General features: G+C 43.4%; 1 protein-coding gene across 6 annotated transcripts in view; it reads right to left on the bottom strand.

Annotated features, from left to right (window-relative positions):
* The window catches only part of ical1 (islet cell autoantigen 1-like), a 128,820-nt gene that overhangs the window by 17,896 nt on the left and 92,244 nt on the right, over window positions 1–18,680 (bottom strand). For all 6 annotated transcript variants that reach the window (XR_011886402.1, XR_011886403.1, XM_072261198.1 and 3 more), the window contains exons 10-11: window positions 15,911–15,954; window positions 4,248–4,346 (exon numbers count right to left, since the gene is read on the bottom strand). Coding sequence is in view for 4 of the 6 variants with exons in the window: in XM_072261198.1 (XP_072117299.1) it covers window positions 4,248–4,346; window positions 15,911–15,954 (143 nt within the window). In the remaining 2 variants the exon portion in view is untranslated. The remainder of the gene's footprint in view (window positions 1–4,247; window positions 4,347–15,910; window positions 15,955–18,680) is intronic.

The following is an 18,680-nucleotide window of genomic DNA, read 5'->3' as shown; positions in this document are numbered from 1 at the left end:
AAAATAGAGTTGAGGTATGCGGACATGAGTTCAGTGGGGCAGGAGCAGGCAGAAACAACTGGCCTACCTGACCAGTTAAGTTTGTAAATCTTGGGTAGATCAAAACAGTGTCGGGTGCAGGAACTATGAAGTTGGTGGTAGTGGATGGGAGTTCTCCAGAGTTGACGAGGTAGGTGATGTGTGGGAGACAATGGCCTGATGTTCCTTCATGGGCTCCTGTGCAAGGGGTATATAAGAGGAGGTCTGAGAGTTGCTGTCTGGCCTCAGCAAGGTAGAGTCAGTCCACCAGACTGCACCCCACTTGTCTACAGATTTGATGGTGAGGTTGGGACTGCTGCAGAGACAGTGGAGGGCAGTGGGTCGAGAGAGACCCTTATAGAGATATTTGCTTTGTTATTAGTCAGCGGCAAAGTTCCACAAGACTTCAGGGTGGCTAACCTTGTTCCATTGTTCAAGAAGGGTAGCAAGGACAGGCCAGTCAGCTTGATTTGAGTTTTAGGGAAGTTACCGGAGGGGCTTCTGAGGAACAAGGTATAAAATCACTTGGATAGTTGAGGCCGATCAGGAATTGTCAGCGTAGTTTTGTGTGTCAGAGGGTATGTCTGATTAATCTTTTGGAGATTTTTTTAAAAGAGGTAACTAAGGGGATAGATGAAGGTAGAGTAGTGGATATTGTCTACATGGATGTTAGTAAAGCCTTTGACAAGGTCCCGCTTGGCAAGCTGACTTGAAAGTTAGGTCACATGGGATCCTGGGGAGCTAGCGAGGTAGTTTCAGTGTTGGCTTGGTGATAGATTGGAGAGGTGATGGTGAGGGTTGATTCTCTAAATGGAGGCCCAGGTGTCAAAATTGGGACCTCTGTTATTCAATATTTATGTAAATAATTTGGATATGAATGTACATGGCACAATTAGCAAGTTTGCAAATGATACTAAATTTGTGGATCTTGTTGATAGTGAAGCAGCTTGCAATCAATTGTAAAGAGATCTTGATGAGTTATGGAGGTGGACTAAGGAATGGCAAATGGTAAGCGTGAGACGATGAATTTTGGGCAGTCAAACAAGGATAGGACCTATACAGTGAATAGCAGGGCACTGACAAGAGTAGAACAGCAGGACCTGGGAGTAAAAGTCACTCAGCTGAGCAGGTAGACAGGGTGATGAAGAAGGCATTTAGCATGCTGGCCATCATCAGTCAGGGCATTAAATTTAGCAGTAAGGTCATTATGTTGCAGTTATGTACTGTTACAAGAAAAGGTTTGTGAACCCTTTGCAATGACCCAGATTACTCATAAAATGTGGTCTGATCTTCATCTAAGTCACAATAATAGACAAGTACAATCCTGGAGAGCAGAGGTTTCCCCCATGGTGTCCTTCCACGAACACCATTCTTGTTCACTGTCTTTCATGCACACATGAACAGAGACTGCAGCAAGCTCTAGAGATTTCTGCAGGTCTTTTGCTATTACCCTTGGGTTATTTTTTTTACTCCTTCAGCACTGCACATTGTGCTCTTGGTGTGATCTCTGCAGGACACCCATGCCTAGGGAGAGTAGCAATAGTACTGAATTTCCTCTATTTGGTGACATTTTCTCTTACTATTGACTAATGAACACTCAGGTCTTTAGAAATGCTTTTGTAGCCTTTTATAGCTTCAAGTATCTCTACAATTCTTCTGCTAAGGCCATCTGACAGTTGTTTGATCGACACGGTGCACATAAACAGATCTTTCTCGAGAAGAGCGGGCTCTGTCAGTAACCTGACTTTCTGCGTCATTTTTATAGGGCAGGGGACCTCTACAATCCACATCTGCAATCCCAACTCACTGATTGGAACCCCTGACTCCAAATGGCTTTTGTTGAAGGCATTATCCCAGAAATTCACATAATTTTTTGAACTTGGACTGTGATCGTTTAAATGGTGTACTCAGTATTGACAAGAAGAAGTATAACTGTTTGTGTGTTATTGGTTTAGGAAGATTGTGTTTGATGTCATTGATGAGACCACACTTGGAGAACTGTGTGCAGTTCTGGTCACCCTGTTATAGGAAAGACATTGTCATGCTGGAGAAAGTGCAGAAGAGTATGCTGCCAGAGCTGAAGGGCCTAGGTTACAGGGAGACGTTGACCACGCCAGGTCTTTATTCCTTTGAGCACAATCAAGTGAGTTGGGACTTAATAGTTTATAAAACATGATAAGGTGGACAGTCATCGTCTCTATCCCAGGTTTAGGGAGTCCAAAAGCAGGGAGCAAAGATAAAAGACGAGGGGAGAGGCCTGTGAGGTAAACAGTCTAGCACAGGCCAGTTGGGCTGAAGGGCCCTCCTGTGTGCTGAGGTGCTCCGTGATTCTCAGACTTCCTTACGGAGTACATGAAATAAGCTACCAGGGGAGGTAAGAGAGGCAGGTACAAATAGAAAACTTAAGAGGCATGGAGGGGAGGGGAGGGAAGGTTATGGACTGAACGCAGGCAAGTGGGACCAGCAGCGAGGATGCTGCTGTCAGTATGGACTAGCTGGGCCGAAAGACCTGTTTCCATGTTGTATTACTCTTGCTCTACGATTAACATTCCACTTTAATTTGTCATCACCTTCAACTGTCTAAAACACCATCTTTTTAGTATCATCTGCATACTCACAAACCATGCCTTGTACATCCAAATCATTCATATAAATTATAAACTACAAGATCCCAGCATTAAACCTTGTGGCAAACTATTAAACACAGGCCTCCAGTCTGAGAAACTACCCTTGACCATCAACCCCTGCTTCCCAGCACTGAGTTAATAATGAACCTAATCCACAATATCCCCTGGAACCCTTGTAATTTAACCTTCCAGACGAGCCTGTCCTGAGGGAGCATGTCAAAGGCTTTGCTAAACTCCATGCAGAGAACATCCACAACTAACTGATATTTCAGTCTGGCAGAGGAGCAGGGTCTTTGGCCCATGATGACTCATCAAACTAATTAAACTAGTAACTAACTCAACTAATCCCTTCTGCTTACACAACATTCATATAATCCTCTAGGAGATCTATATGCACCTCAATGGAACATCAGAACTATTTTTTAAGCAGTGCCAGAATACAGATCCAGGTAAACAAGCTTTTGGACACCACTGACAGTGACTCTCAAGGGCAGAGTGTGTCAACCCAGTCTAAATGATAAGAAGTAGTTTTTACCTTCAAACACAAAACAACTCTTTCAGAACACTTGGTGAACGCAACAGTGAAGGTCCATCCTGTTGTGTAACAATTCCAAGACTCCAACAACTTTACAATACAGGATAACATAAAGTACCTATTAAAATAACCCAGCTTTGAAACTCTTGCTATCTCTCCCCAAACAATGTACACCAACCTTACTTCACTCATTTGTCCTTTTTTTTTTGGCGTGTGTCTGCGTGCGTGCGAGTCTGTGCGTGTGTGTCTGCGTGTCCATGCGTTCGCCTGTGATGGATTTTTCATGGCTCTTTACAAAGCGCGGAGCGAGAGAGAGACTGTGTGGCGTGCCACTCCTCACACAGACGTTTTCGCAGTATTTTCCCTTTTTATTTTACGAGGTTGAGTTGTGATCTCGACACTCAATCCAGCACAGATGGAAAGCGAATTTGGGGGCGGACCCGACTAGTTTCGAACCCAAGAACCTCCGCTCCCAGGTCCGGCGCTGATGTCGTGCCACCAGCCAGCCCTGCTCATTTGTCCTAATGTTCCTCCATATAAATATAAATCAAATTTTGTTAATAATAGTAATAGAGAGTGATCACTCGAGTTGAGTATGATGTTCTCCTAAGGGGTTATTTCCTTAATGAAGAATACCTGTAAGTGGCTTTGTTTAACATTGGAGGTTGATATATAGGCAGCCGCTGCCCAGTCCTTGACAGATCGGATTCAAGGTCCAATGGCATGGAGTGCAAGACAACTAGGGACCCTCCACTGCTGCAGCCTTCCTCTATCTTCACTGTCATCATGATGTGTCATCAACTTCCATCAGCTCCAGCACTGAGGTTTGATTGGTTTGCTTCTTGTCTGGAACCTCATCCTTGACCTTACTGTCATGGAGGACCCTACCAGGAGCTAAACTCCAGTTAGCATCGCTATCAGGAACTTACAAACCTCTCCAAGATGAAAGGTGAGGATCCTCAGAGAATGATTGATAATGCTTCTATGAAGCACTTTAATGTCTTTCTTCCTGAGTAACACATTTCACCAGCACTAAGTGGAGAGTATGAGCATGCATTTGGCCGTACCTGTCCCATAGAAATCCTTTTTGTCGCCAACAGGTTCCAGTGCATGTAGCTGTGTGAGATCCTGACTGGCAGTGCTCACTGGTGCTTCAGCCTGCTTCCCTGTCAGGTGGAATAGCACAACATTACAAGAAATGAAGATAAAAACCAAACATTATGTTCTCCTTTCCACAGCAAAGCCAGTAAATGATCCATGGCACTTCATTCAAATTCCATTCTACAAAGAGCATATTAATCAAGGCAACTCTCAATCATACCATCTCCCCCGTACTGGAATGAAGCAGGGCAGCTCAGTACCACTCCCAACATCCTGCCTTAAAGATAGCAGTCAATCCTAAATATATATTGGCGCCTCCTTAGTGCTGAAGGTTTAGATGGGGCAGAATTTGTTGGGTGTATTCAGGAAGGATCCCTAGCACAATATCTAGAGGAGAGGCCATACTGGATCTGGTGCAAGACAATATACCAGATCAGGTATCAGACCTCTTGAAAGGTGAGCATTTTGGAGACAGTGACCACAGCTCCCTGACCTTTACCATGGCCTTGGAGATAGGAACTGACAGTGTGGGGAAGTATTTAGTTGGGGGAGGTGGAATTATGATGCCATTATGCAGGAACTAGGGAATGTAAATTGGGAATGGACGTACTCAGAGAAAAGCAAAACAGAAATGTGGAAGTTGTTTAGGGAGCACTTGCTGGAGGTTTTGGTTAAGTTTGTCCCATTAAGGCAGGGAAAGATAGTTATAACCATATAATAATTACAGCACGGAAACAGGCCATCTCGGCCCTTCTAGTCCGTGCTGAACTCTTACTCTCACCTAGTTCCACTGACCTGCACTCAGCCCATAACCCTCCATTCCTTTCCTGTCCATATCTATCTATCTATATATATATATATATATATATAGATAGATAGATAGATATCCAATTTAACTTTAAATGACAACATTGAACCTGCCTCAACCACTTCTACTGGAAGCTTGTTCCACACGGCTACCACTCTTTGAGAAAAGAAGTTCCCTATCATGTTACCCCTAAACTTTTGCCCTTTAACTCTCAACTCATGCCCTCTTGTTTGAATCTCTCCCAGTCTCAATGGAAAAAGCCTATCCACGTCAACTCTATCTATCCCCCTCATATTTTTAAATACCTCTATCAAGTCCCCCCTCAACCTTCTATGCTCCAAAGAATAAAGACCCAACTTGTTCAACCTTTCTCTGTAACTTAGGAGATGAAACCCAGGCAACATTCTAGTAAATCTCCTCTGTACTCTCTCAATTTTATTGACATCTTTCCTACAATTTGGTGACCAGAACTGTACACAATACTCCAAATTTGGCCTTACCATTGCCTTATACAATTTCAACATTACATCCCAACTCCTATACTCAATGCTCTGATTTATAAAGGCCAGCATACCAAAAGCTTTCTTCACCACCCTATCCACGAGATTCCACCTTCAGAGAACTATGCACCATTATTCCTAGATCCCTTTGTTCTACTGCATTCTTCAATGCCCTACCATTTACCATGTATGTCCTATTTTGATTAGTCCTACCAAAATGTAGCACCTCACATTTATCAGCATTAAACTCCATCTGCCATCTTTCAGCCCACTCTTCTAAGTGGTCTAAATCTAGTATAGGTAAATATCTAGTCAAGAGGAAGAAAGAAGCTTACTTAAGGTTTAGGGAAGCAAAAGTCTGACAGGGCTCTGGATATGTACATGGAAGCCAGGAAGGAACAGATAGGAGAGCTAGAAAGGGTAGAGAGCATGAGAAGACCTTGATGAATAGGATTAAGGGAAATATCAAGGCACTCTATACATTTGTGAAGAACAGCAGGGTGGCGAGAGTGAGGGTAGGACCAATCAGTGATGGTAGAGGAATATGTGCCTGGGGTCAGAGGAGGTAGGGTAGGTCCTGAATCAATATTTTGCTTCAGTATTCACCAAGTGATAGAGACCTTGACATTTGTGAGGACAGCGTAAAACAGGCTGAACATGTCAATATTAACAAAGAGAATGTGCTGGAATCGTTGAGAAACATTGGGAAAGATGAGTACCCGGGACTGAATAGGATATACCACAAGTTACTATGGGAAGCAAGGAAAGAGATTGCTGCACCTTTGGTATCTTTGCATAATCACTGGCCACAGGACTCATTCCAAATGATTGGACAGTGGCAAACGTTATCCCCTTTGCTTACGATAGAGAGTAGGGATAATCCTAGTAATTATAGACCAGTGAGTTATACTTCAGTGGTGGGAAAATTATTAGAGAAGATTCCTAGAGACATAATTTACAAGCATTTGGAGAAGCATAGTCTTATTAGGGATAGTCAATGAACCTTTGTGAAGGGCAGGTCATGCCTCAGGAGCCTGACTGAATTCTTTGAGGATGTGACAAAGCAAATTGATGAAGGTAAAGCAGTAGATGTGGTGTATATTGATTTTAGTAAGCCATTTGATAAGATTCCCCAAGGTAAGCTCATTCAGAAAGTCAGAAGGCATGGGATTCAGGGAAAATCGTTTTTTCTGTATTTACAGAATTGGCTTGCCCAAAGAAGGCAGAGGGTGGTTGTAGATGGAGCGTACTCTGCCTGGAGATCGGTGACGAGTGGTGTTCCACAGGGATCTATTCTGGGACCCCTACTCTTTGTGATTTTTATAAATGGTTTGGATGAGGAAGTGGAAGGATGAGGTAATAAGTTTGCAGACGACACAAAGGTTAGTGGAGTTGTGAATAGTGTGAAGGGTTGTTGTAGGTTGCAAAGGGACATTAATAGGATGCAAAAGGACTAAGAAGTGGCAGATGGAGTTTAATCCGGAAAAATGTGAAGTGATTCATTTTAGAAGGTTAAATTTGAAGGCAGAATACAGGGTTAATGGCAGGATTCTGGTAATGTGGGGGAACAGAGGGACCTTGGGGTCCACGTCCATAGATCATTCAAAGTTCCTGCACAAGTTAATAGTTGTTAAGAAAGCATGTGGCGTGTTGACCCTCATTAGTCAAGGGAATTGAGTTCAAGAGCCATGAGGTAATGTTGCAGCTCTACAAAACCCTGGTTAGACCGCACCTGGGATACTGTGTTAAGTTCTGGTTGCTTCATTATAGGAAAGGTGTAGAAGCTTTAGAGAGCATGCCAAGGAGATTTACCAGGATGCTGCCTGGAGTGTAGAGCACATCTTATAGGTTGAGTGAGCTGCGGCATTTCCCTTTGGAGCAAGGAAGGATGAGAGGTGACTTGACAGAGGTGTACAAAACAATAGGAGACATCTGCAGAAAATTGCTAATGTCTTTGGTGCCATACTAATCAGCTCAGACTTCTTTGTGATTACATCAACATGTTGGGCCCAGGAAAGACACTCTGAGTCTACAACTCTCTGAAGCCTATTACAATTCTGTGCATTGGAGGCTCCATAAAAGGGAGTGATAAGCCAGTCAAAATGCTTTCCATTCTACATCTATAAAAATCTGCTAAGGTCTTTGGTAACATAAAAAACCTCCCCTGGGCCCAGGGAACCTTTTCACTGTTGACCGCTTGATGAAGACTGGCATGTGTCTCCCGACCCCCCCTCCCTGAAGCCCACAATCAATTCCTTGGTCTTGCAGCACTGACTGCAAGTAGTTGTTGCAATACAACTCAACTGGCCGATCTATCTCACTACTGTATGCTTCCTAATTGCCATCTGAGATTCTGCCAACAACAGTAGTGTCATTTGTGAATTTAGAGATTTTGTTTGAGCTGTGCTTGGCCATACAGTCATGAATGTAGACAGAGTAGAGCAGTGGGCTAAGCACATATTCTTGAGGTGCACTTGTGCTGATTGTCAGCGAGGAAGAGATGATAATCGCCAAAGTCACGCCCAAATCCACAGCCTGCACCACAGGATGGATGAAGGATCTCAGCCTGTAACACTGGCTGTTTATTCCTCTCCACAGATGTGGCCTGACCCGTTCAGTTCCTCCAGCATTGTTGCTCTGGATTTCTAGCATCTGCAGAATCTCTTGTGCTTAAGGGAAGAATATTTACCCACTGCTAGTTTCATCCTTCAAACCTTTTGGTGTGGGCAAGTGCAAGTTTCATCAACAGATCAAAATCAGCTTTGCTGTATGAACAAGTCTGTATGAAATAGCAATGAAATACTATGTTTCTTAATGTTCAGCAAACTGGGGAAGCAGGGGTGGTTATCATGGTAAGTAACTTCTGCAGCCACTACTGCTGTTCCAGCATCCACTAGCCACTGGACTGGTCATTTAGCAGGGCTTAAATTACAGTAAGTACTGCAGTTAAACACAGTGGACCCCTGTATCCACTGCTGGTCTAAACACTAAATGAAAATTGGATGCAATGAGTAAACACAAGAGATTCTGCAGATGCTGAAAATCCAGAGTAACACACTGGAGAAACTCACCAAGTCAGGCAGCATCTACAGAGAGGAATGAAGAGACAATGTTCTGACAGAGATCCATCATCAAGACCCTTCACTGGATACGATGAGGGAAGATTGTACCTCCGGAGAGGTTTGGGTGAACAAAGCTTCTTTTTGCCTTAATGAATTCTTTACTCAAAGGTGAGAATGTAGAAACACTTACCTTAATATGTAGTTGTAATAAACAGTTTTAAAGTAAGGATAAGTCCACAACAGGAGCAGAATTAGGCCATTTGGCCCATCAAGTCTGTTCTGCCATTCAATCATGGCTGATTCCATTTTTCTCAACCACCTTTCTCCCATTTACTCCCCATAAGCTTTAACCATTTCACCAGTCAAGAACCTCTCAATCTCTGCTTTAAACACACCAAATATCTTGGCCTCCAGTCGTCTATGACAATGAATTCCATAGACTCTCTGGCTGAAGAAATTCCTCATTTCAGTATTAAAGGGATGTCATTTTATTCTGAGGCTAAACTCTCAGATCCTAGACCCCCCCCCCCCCACACATGGAAACATCCTCTCCATGTCTATTCTGTCCAGCCCTTATGGTATCCAGTAGGTTTCAATGAGATCCCCCTCTCATTCTTCTTAACTACATCGAGTATAGGCTCAGAGACATCAAACACTCCCTATAAAACTCTTCAAATAAAAAGGATGATGGGTGACATGGAATGTTACTGATGCAGAATTAGCAGTCAGTGACCTTGTTGGGACAAAGACATGAGTTGTGTGCTGTAAATGTAGTGTGATGCATGAGAGCCAGCACTAATGTTCCTGCCTATCCTCTCTGATAGTTCCCTCCTCTGCCCCTTCTCTCTTCCTCCATTCCCTATTCCGGCTCCTCTCTCTCTCCCTTCTTCTTCACTCCTGCCTATCACCTCCTTCTGGGATCCCTTCCCTTTCTCTTATGGTTCAGTGTCCTCTCCCATCAGATTCTTCAGTGATTTCTCAGTTACCATCAAATAGGAGGTACAGAGGCCTGAAGGCACACACTCAGCAATTCAGGAACAGCTTCTTCCCTCTGCCATCTGAAAATCCTAAATGGACATTGAAACCATGAACACTACCTCACTTTTAAAATATATATTATTTCTGTTTTTACATGATTTTTAATCTAATATGCGTATGCTGTAATTTACTTATTTATTATTTTTTTCTTCTTCTACATTATGTATTGCATTGAACATTCACCTTTCACCTTCTAGCTTATATTCCTTTCCCTCCTCCCACCTTCTTATTCTGGCTTTCTCCCCCTTCCTTTCCAGTCCTGATGAAGGGTCCATTTTCCTCTCCATAGAGGCTGCCTCACCTACTGAGTTCCTCCAGCATTTTCTGTGTGTTACTCTAGATTTCCAGCATGTGCAGAATCTCTCGTGTGTATAATATAGTTTCTCACTAGTTCTTTTGGCTTTGTGCTTCTATTTGGAACTCTTACTTGAGAACAAACTGGAATTATATTGGCCTGGATTTTTGCAGGCTGCAGGAAAACAACAGCTGAACTTAGAGAATCCCACAAGACTGTCCACTCCCTCCCTAATATCAGCTCAAATGAAGCCTGCATACAGCAGCTACAATATCTGACTGGTTCATCACCCAATGATAGTACAGAATTCTCTTGGACAGCAAACTGTGCAACTTTTAACCAACATATTAGACAATGTGAAATGAAGTACAAGGCAAAAGAATATAGTAAAGGATGTACATCGTCATTTGTAAATTATTTCCCCATGTGCTGGCAAGCTTGGAACTCACACAAACGTTTGTGCACAAAGAACTTCCAAACTTCCTGACAGTGTTGGCTTTTTATATTCTGCAACTGAATTCCAGTGAAAAGGAGCTGGCTAGGGAATCTGTTCTCTGCACAAAGTTAGCAAAGGCATTTGTTTTAATGAAGGGAATGAGGTGTTGTGGACCATGTACAACAGCAAGAATGGGCACCTCCACTATCTCAAGGTCTCGCAGTCTTAATTGCTAAAGTTGGTGGACAAGTAAACAGCTAATAGGAGGAAGCGTCCTCCAAAAACATTCCCATCCTCAGTGATGTCAGGGCCAGTGTGAGTACTTAAGGCAATGTTAGCACGGTTACAACCAGCTTCAGCCATGGAGCTGACAGGATGGTCTACCTCAGCTCCCTCCTGCTATCCTCACTATTACAGAATCCAGTCTTCAGCTAATTCAATAATCAGAATCAGCTTTCATATCACTGACATATGTCGTCAGTTTGTTCCTTTGCAGCAGGAGTACAGTGCAATACTTAAAAAACTATAAGTTATAATAAGAAATACAGTGGATTCCAGTTTATTTGCCCTTTGGTTAACTGGGGGAGCCACTTGTTTGGGACAACTCAAAGAACAAAAGTTACTCCAGAAAACTGATGGGATTCTCTTCATTTATTTGGACACTATGTTGCTTACTTGGAGCATGAGAACGTTGTCAAACAGTTTCTGACTAGTGTCAGTTGAGTGCACTTGTGTGGCCATAAGACACTACACCGTACTTAGAATGAACAGTTTTTAAAATAGCGCCAGTTGTGTGTGCTTCTGTTATGTTCTCCATTTCGGTCCATGGATGCTGATTCAATCGTCAAAAGCATTGTATCAAAACACCAAGGAAGGAAATAAGGCGAGTAAAGTGATGAAGATGACACATCTGAACTTGAGTCAGTGACTTACACAGGATGCCAGGGAATTTACTGCTGGATTATGACACTACTTCATGAAGAAGGCAATGACGGCAGTCCATTATCTGCACTAGGTGTCTGCATTGATTTTCTTCATTTACAGTCAATCAAACTGGATGGAGCAAATGGAGTGCAACCCAGATAAGTGTGAGGTGGTTCATTTTGGTAGGTCAAATATAATGGCAGAATATAGTATTAATGGTAAGACTCTTGGCAGTGTGAAGGATCAGAGGGATCTTGGGGTCCGAGTCCATAGGACACTCAAAGCTGCTGCGCAGGTTGACTCTGTAGTTAGAAAGCATACGGTGCATTGACCTTCATCAATCGTGGGACTGAGTTTAGGAGCCGAGAGGTAATGTTGCAGCTATACAGGATCCTGGTCAGACCACACTTGGAGTATTATGCTCAGTTCTGGTCACCTCACTACAGGAAGGATGTGGAAACCATAGAGAGGGTGCAGAGGAGATTTACGAGGATGTTGCCTGGATTGGGTTCATGCCTTATGAGAATAGGTTGAGTGAACTGAGGTGACCTGATAGAGGTGTACAAGATAATGAGAGGCATTGATCGTGTGGATAGTCAAGAGGCTTTTTCCCAGGGCTGAAATGGCTAGCACGAGAGGACATAGTTTTAAGGTGCTTGGAAGTAGGTATAGAGGAAATGGCAGGGTAAGTTTTTTTTTACACAGAGAGTGGTGAGTGCGTGGAATGGGCTGCCAGCGACTGTGGTAGAGGCGGATACGATAGGGTCTTTTAAGAGACTCCTGGCGAGGTACATGGAGCTCAGAAAAACAGAGGGTTATGGGTAACCCTAGGTAATTTCTAAGGTAAGGACATGTTTGGCACAGCTTTGTGGGCCGAAGGGCCTGTATTGTGCTGTAGGTTTTCTGTTTCTAAACAAATACTGCAGCACACCCTTGATTAATTCCTCCAAAGCAAGGGCACAGGCACATGGCATTCTCCTACAAGTCACATTCCACTCTGATTTCCTTTATAACTGCGGGGTCTAAATTCTGGAACTCCCTCACAGCTGTACGAGCACCTTCACCAGAAGGACTGAGAGTACAAAGCTTGTATGTGCCTGTCAGAAAAGAAGTTAGATATAACAAGTGGAGGGAAACTTGGCTTTCAAGAGATATTGAGGCCCTGGTTAAGAGAAAAAATGAGGTGCATAGCACGTATAGGCAAGAGGGAACAAATCAGGTGCTTATGGAGTATAAGAAATGCAAAAGAACACTTAAGAAAGAAATCAGGAAGGCTGAAAGAAGGCATGAGGTTGCCCCAGCAGACAAAATGAAGTATATTAACAGCCAAAGGACGGCTAGGGACAGAATTGGTCCTCTGGAAGACCAGAATGGTAATCCACAGGTGGAGCCAAACAGATGGGGGAAGATCTTAAGTGCATTCTTTGCATTTGTATTTACTCAACAGAGAGATAAAGAATCTATAGAAGTCAGTCAAAGTGTCATCAACTTCATTGGACTCTGTACAGATTACAGAGGTGTTGTTTGCTACCGAGGCAAATCAATCCCCAGTGCCTGACAAGAGGTTCCCTCAGACCCCACAGGAGGCAAGAACATTAATTGCTGGGGCCCTAGCAGAGATATTTAAACATCCTTAGCAAAAGGAGAGGTACCAGAGGATTGGAGGATAACCAATGTTCCACTGTTTAAAAAAGGCTCCAAACAGAAACCAGGGAATTATAAGCCAGTGAGTCTGACATCAGTTGTGGGAAAGTCATTGGAATGTATTTTAAGGGATCGGATATATGGGTATTTGGATAGACATGAATTGATTAAGGATAGCGTGGCTTTGTGCGTGATAGGTAATGTCTAACCAATCTTACAGAGTTTTTCAAGGACTTTACCAGGAAAGTGGAAGAAGGCAAGGCAGTGGATATTGTCCACATGGATTTCAGCAAGGCATTTGCCAAGGTCCCACACTGGAGGCTGGTCAAGAAGGTTCAGTCACTTGGCATTCAGGAGGAGGAGGTAAATTGGATTAGACAGTGGCTTTGCGGGAGAAGCCAGAGAGTGGTCGTAGAGCGTTGCCTCTCTGACTGGAGGCCTGTGCCTTGTGGTGTGCTGCAGGGATCGGTGCTGGGTCCTTTATTGTTTTGTCACTATATGAGAATGTGGTAAACTGGATCAGCAAATTTGTGGATGACACCAAGGTTGGGGGTGTATTGGACAGTGAGGAATGCTTTCATGTCCTGCAAAGGGATCTGCATCAGCTAGAAAAATAGACTGCAAATGGCAGATGGAATTCAATGCAAACCAGTGTGAGGTTTTACACTTTGATTGGACCAATCAGGGTAGGTCTTACACAGTGTATGGTAGGGCACTGAGAAGACTGGCAGAACAAAGGGATCTGGGAATAGAGGTCTCTAATTCATTGAAAGTGGCATCACAGGTGGATAGGGCATAAAGAAAGCTTTTGACACATTGGCTTTCATCGAGTACAGAAGATCCGAAATTAAGATGAAGTTGTATAAGACGCTGGTGAGGCCTAATTTGGAGTATTGTGTGCAGTTTTGGTCACCTACCTACAGGAAAGATGTAAACAAGGTTGAAAGTGTGCGGAGAAAATCTACAAGGACGTTGTGGGTCTGGAGGGCCTGTGTTATAAGGAAAGATTGAAAAGATCAGGGCTGTATTCTTTAGAACATAGAAGATCGAGAGAAGATTTGATAGAGATACAAAATTATGAGGGGCGTAGATAGGCTTTTTCCACTGAGGTTGGGTGGGACTATAACCAGAGGTCATGGCTTAAGGGTGAAAGATGAGACGTTTAAGGGGAACATGAGAGGAAACTTCTTCACTCAGAGGTTTGTGAGAGCGTGGAATGAGCTGCCAGCACAAGTGGTGCATGCCAGCTCGATTTCAACATTTAAGATAAGTTTGGATACGTACATGGATAGTAAGGGGGATGGAGGGTCCCGTTGCAGGTCATTGGGAGTAGGTAGTTTAAATAATTTTCAGCATGGTCAAAGGGTAATGAATTCCACACATTCATCAGCCTCTGGCTAAAGAAATTCCTCATCTCTGTTCTAATGGGATGTCCTTGTATTTGGAGGCTCTGCCTTCTGATCCTAGACTCCCCCACAATAGGAAACATCCTCTACACACCTACTCTATCTGGGCCTTTCAATATACGATAGGTTTCAATGAGATCTTCCCTCATCTTTCTAAACTTTAGAGAGTATAAGCACAGAGCATTTAAACGCTCATCTGGTAACCCTTTCATTCCCAGGATCAAGAGGACCTTATTAAAACATAATATTCTGAGGGGATTGGCAGGATGGACACAGAGTATGTCTCCTCTTATGGGGCGTCTAGAATTAGTGGCCACTTTATTAGGTGCACTTATTAATACACTAGCTCATTAATGTAAATATCTAGCAAATATCTAATCAGCCAATCATGTAGCAGCCATGCAATGCATAAAAACATGCAGACATGTCAAAAAGTTCAGATACTGTTTTAATCAAACATCAGAATGGGGAAGAAATGTGATTAAGTGTCTTTGACTGTGCTGCCAAATGGGGTGGTTTGAGTATCTCAGAGATCTCCTGGGATTTTCACACACAATAGTCTCTAGAGTTTACAGAGCATGGTTCAAAAAAACAAAAAAAAACATCCAGTGAGCAGCAGTTATGTGGGTGAAAACACCTTATTAACGACAGTGGTTAAAGCTGACAGGAAGGTAAAAGGAGATCAAAAAACCATGTACCACAACACTGGTGTGCAGAAGAGCTTCTCTGAATGCAAACCTTGAAGTGGTTGGGCTACAGAGGAAGACGACGACACCAGGTTCTACTCCTGTACCTAACAAGTTAGCAACTGAGTGTAGTTTCATAATCAAGGGTGTATCATTTGAGATAAGGACATGAATGTATTTCTCCCCTCAGAGGGTCATTCTACTTTGGAACCTCAGAAAGCAGTGAGGGTGAAGTAATTAGGCAGAGACTGACATACATATTTGAACTACAAATGAGTCAAGGGAGGTGGGAAGAGAGTGTGAAAGTGTATCAATATAACTGGAGCAGCCATAATTTATTAAGAATGCTGGAGTCGACTAACGGCTGGATTAACTTACTCCAGTTCTTTGTTCTTGTGCTCTTCAACTTTGTTATTTTGAAATAAATTAATCTTCTTTACTAAATTGAATAATTTAATTAATTTTTAATAATTTTAAAATGTTTTAAAATGGGGCCTGCGAAAAATTGACCATTATGACCAGGATATGCTTGAAGGGCCATGTGACCTAATTCTGTTCCTATTTTCATGTTTTCTTGTGACTAAAATGCTTATAGGAACTCTGAAACTTTGTGTTGTTATGCAAGTGTAGAAATCCCAATGTTGCCTTCATTTACACTGTAATCATGGTTAACTCCCGATAACTTCAACATTATAATCACAACATCAATGGTCTGGATGAGGAATACTTTTCAAAGAATGGCCTAACCTTGCGACAAGTGGAATTGGAATTACTGCACCCTCACTTACTGCCTACATTATTCTATTTGGATGACCCTTTGAGCGTCTCACCTTCAGAAGATCCAGGTTCTTCATCTTCATCCAACAGCACTAACCTAGGGGAAAAAACAAAGCACTTGACAAAATACTATCATTCCCATTTGCAGTCTACTTATCCTCCAAAGCCTGTTAAGAGATTGGGAGTACTTGTGTAATAAAAATGTAATGAAATTCACAGAAATCACCAGGAACACCAGATGTCAAATGTACTGTTGAACCATCCCTCCTAGAACTCAAATTGTTTCCTTTGCTGCACCTTTCAAATCTCCCTCTTTCTAACTTAAAATCATTGCCAACATGATAATGACAAAGGGATATTTCTACCTCTTCAAACCAGAAATTTCTAAGCTCATATATTAGATCAGTTGGTCAGCTTCCTCGTACATGCACAATAGAGTCTGACAGCATAGAAACGGACCCTTTGGCCCAACTGATCCATGCAGACCATTATTTCAATCTGCTAATCTTATTTGCCTCTGTTTGGTCTATATCCCACAAAACCTCTCCTTACCATGTAACTGTCTGAATAGCTTTTAAGTGTCATTAATGCTCAAGCACTTCCTCATTCCATGTACTGACCTCCCTCTGGGTGTAAAAGTTGCCCCTCAGGCTCCTATTAAATCTTCCCTTCCCCAACCTAAGACCTATGCCTTCTACTTGATTTTCCAACCAGAGGAAAATGATTGTGTGTATTGACCCTATCTATGCCCCTCATGATTTGATACACATCTAATAAGATCACCCCTCATTGTCCTATGCTCCAAGGAAAAAGTTTCAACCTGCTCAACTTCTCTCCGTAACTCAGTTCCTCAAGTCCGACATCTTGTACAATTGCAACGTCTCATGTATCTGTGCCCATTCCATATCCTTGCACTTATTCCTGTATTCTTCCTTTAAGATCATTTCGTCCACTTTGTGCCAGGCTTTCTCCCTATATTCTGGTCCCTTTACTTTCTCAGGTCTTCCCATTAGGGAGAAGATACAAAAGCCCGAAAGCATGTACCACCAGGTTCGAAGACAGTTTCTACCCCGCTGTTATATATCCGCTAGTATGATAAGATGCACTCCTAACCTCACAATCTAACTCGTTATGGTCTTGCACTTTATTGTCTGTTTGCGTTGCACTTTCTCTGTAATGTCAACACTTCATTCTGCTATCTGTTATTGTTTTACTTCATACTACCTCAATGTGCCTGATGTGATTAAATGATCAGTATGGATGGTACTCAAAACAAGTTTTCCACTGTATCTCAGTACATGCGATGATAATAAATGAATTAACCAATTTGCTAATCATTAGCTGCCAGAGAGACCCTGAAAAAGAATCAGGCTCCCAATCTCAGGTAGGGATGGGGGGAGAAAAGGAGGGAGGGAGGAGGAGGAGGGGGGAAGGGGAGGAGGAGGGGGGAAGGGGAGGGGGAGGGGGGAAGGGGGTGGGGGAGGAGGAGGGAAGGGGGTGGGGGAGGAGGAGGGAAGGGGGTGGGGGAGGAGGAAGGAAGGGGGTGGGGGAGGAGGAAGGAAGGGGTTGGGGAGGAGGAGGAAAGGGGAGGGGGGAGGGAGAGGGGAAGGGGAGGGGGAGGGAGAGGGGAAGGGGGGGAAGGGGGGAAGGGGAGGGGGAAGGGAGAGGGGGAAGGGAGAGGGGGAAGGGAGAGGGGGAAGGGAGAGGGGGAAGGGAGAGGGGGAAGGGAGAGGGGGAAGGGAGGGGGGAAGGGAGAGGGGGAAGGGAGAGGGGGAAGGGAGAGGGGGAAGGGAGAGGGGGAAGGGAGAGGGGGAAGGGAGAGGGGGAAGGGAGAGGGGGAAGGGAGAGGGGGAAGGGAGAGGGGGAAGGGAGAGGGGGAAGGGAGGGGGTAGAGGGGGGGAGAGAGAGAGAAAAATCTCTCTCTCTTCCCCGCCCCCCACGTTTTCTGTTGTGACCTCATTCTCTTTCTGTCATTTCTGTATTGGGGTTTTGCTCTTTCACTGATTTTTTTCCTTTTTCTTACCACAGTGTTGCACAAGTCCATTTTCCTTAACAACAATAAGGAAGAGAGACATGGGGGTGAGAGATATGAACAATCAAAACTACCTTGGCATTCCCAGTCCTCCACCTTTTCTTGCATACAAACTCCAATTCCTTAATACCACATGTTGCTCATTTTTTCTTTTCCCTTGAACTATGCAATTCCAATGCTTCTTTCTCTTCTTCCACCCTTCCTTTGTATTTATGTCACTTCCTTTCCTTTTTTCTTCACATTTGTTTCTTTTGGCTCTCCTTCATTATAAACATTCCCTCACCCACGTGTCTCATTGCTTCTTGCCAAAGATCACTCTGATGAGGCCAAATAGCCACACTTCACCCAACAATCAGAAGCTCCTGGGTAGAACTGTCCTTCAAAAGACCACAGCAATTGCTGCTTATGCTCAATTTTTCTTGACAAAAATGGTCTATCCTGCATCCTGCCAACTAATGCCAATCAAAACCACAACTCACTGGGATTGCTCGACTCACTGATCCCCATCGAGAATCCACGTAAGGGCTTACATGACCCTTTCATACGACTTCCAGAAATGACAGCTATGTTGACTTTGCATGAGCAATGAAAACCTAACAAAGGCAAAGTTGATTCTATTCCACCCAAGATGTGGCCTTCACTCATTCTGGACTTTCTTTAGTTATATGTGAGTAACATGCACAATTTAACTAGCAGCCACATGATACCCTCTGACCCTACACCTGCAGCACAAATCAAGCCTGAATTAGATGGCTCATATTTTCTTCACATTTCGTAGTCACGCAAGGGAA

Source organism: Mobula birostris, chromosome 6 (assembly GCF_030028105.1).
Source record: "Mobula birostris isolate sMobBir1 chromosome 6, sMobBir1.hap1, whole genome shotgun sequence".
NCBI lineage: Eukaryota > Metazoa > Chordata > Chondrichthyes > Myliobatiformes > Myliobatidae > Mobula > Mobula birostris.
The sequence above is the reverse complement of the archived record's forward strand: the minus strand, read 5'-3'. Positions and strand labels throughout refer to the sequence as shown.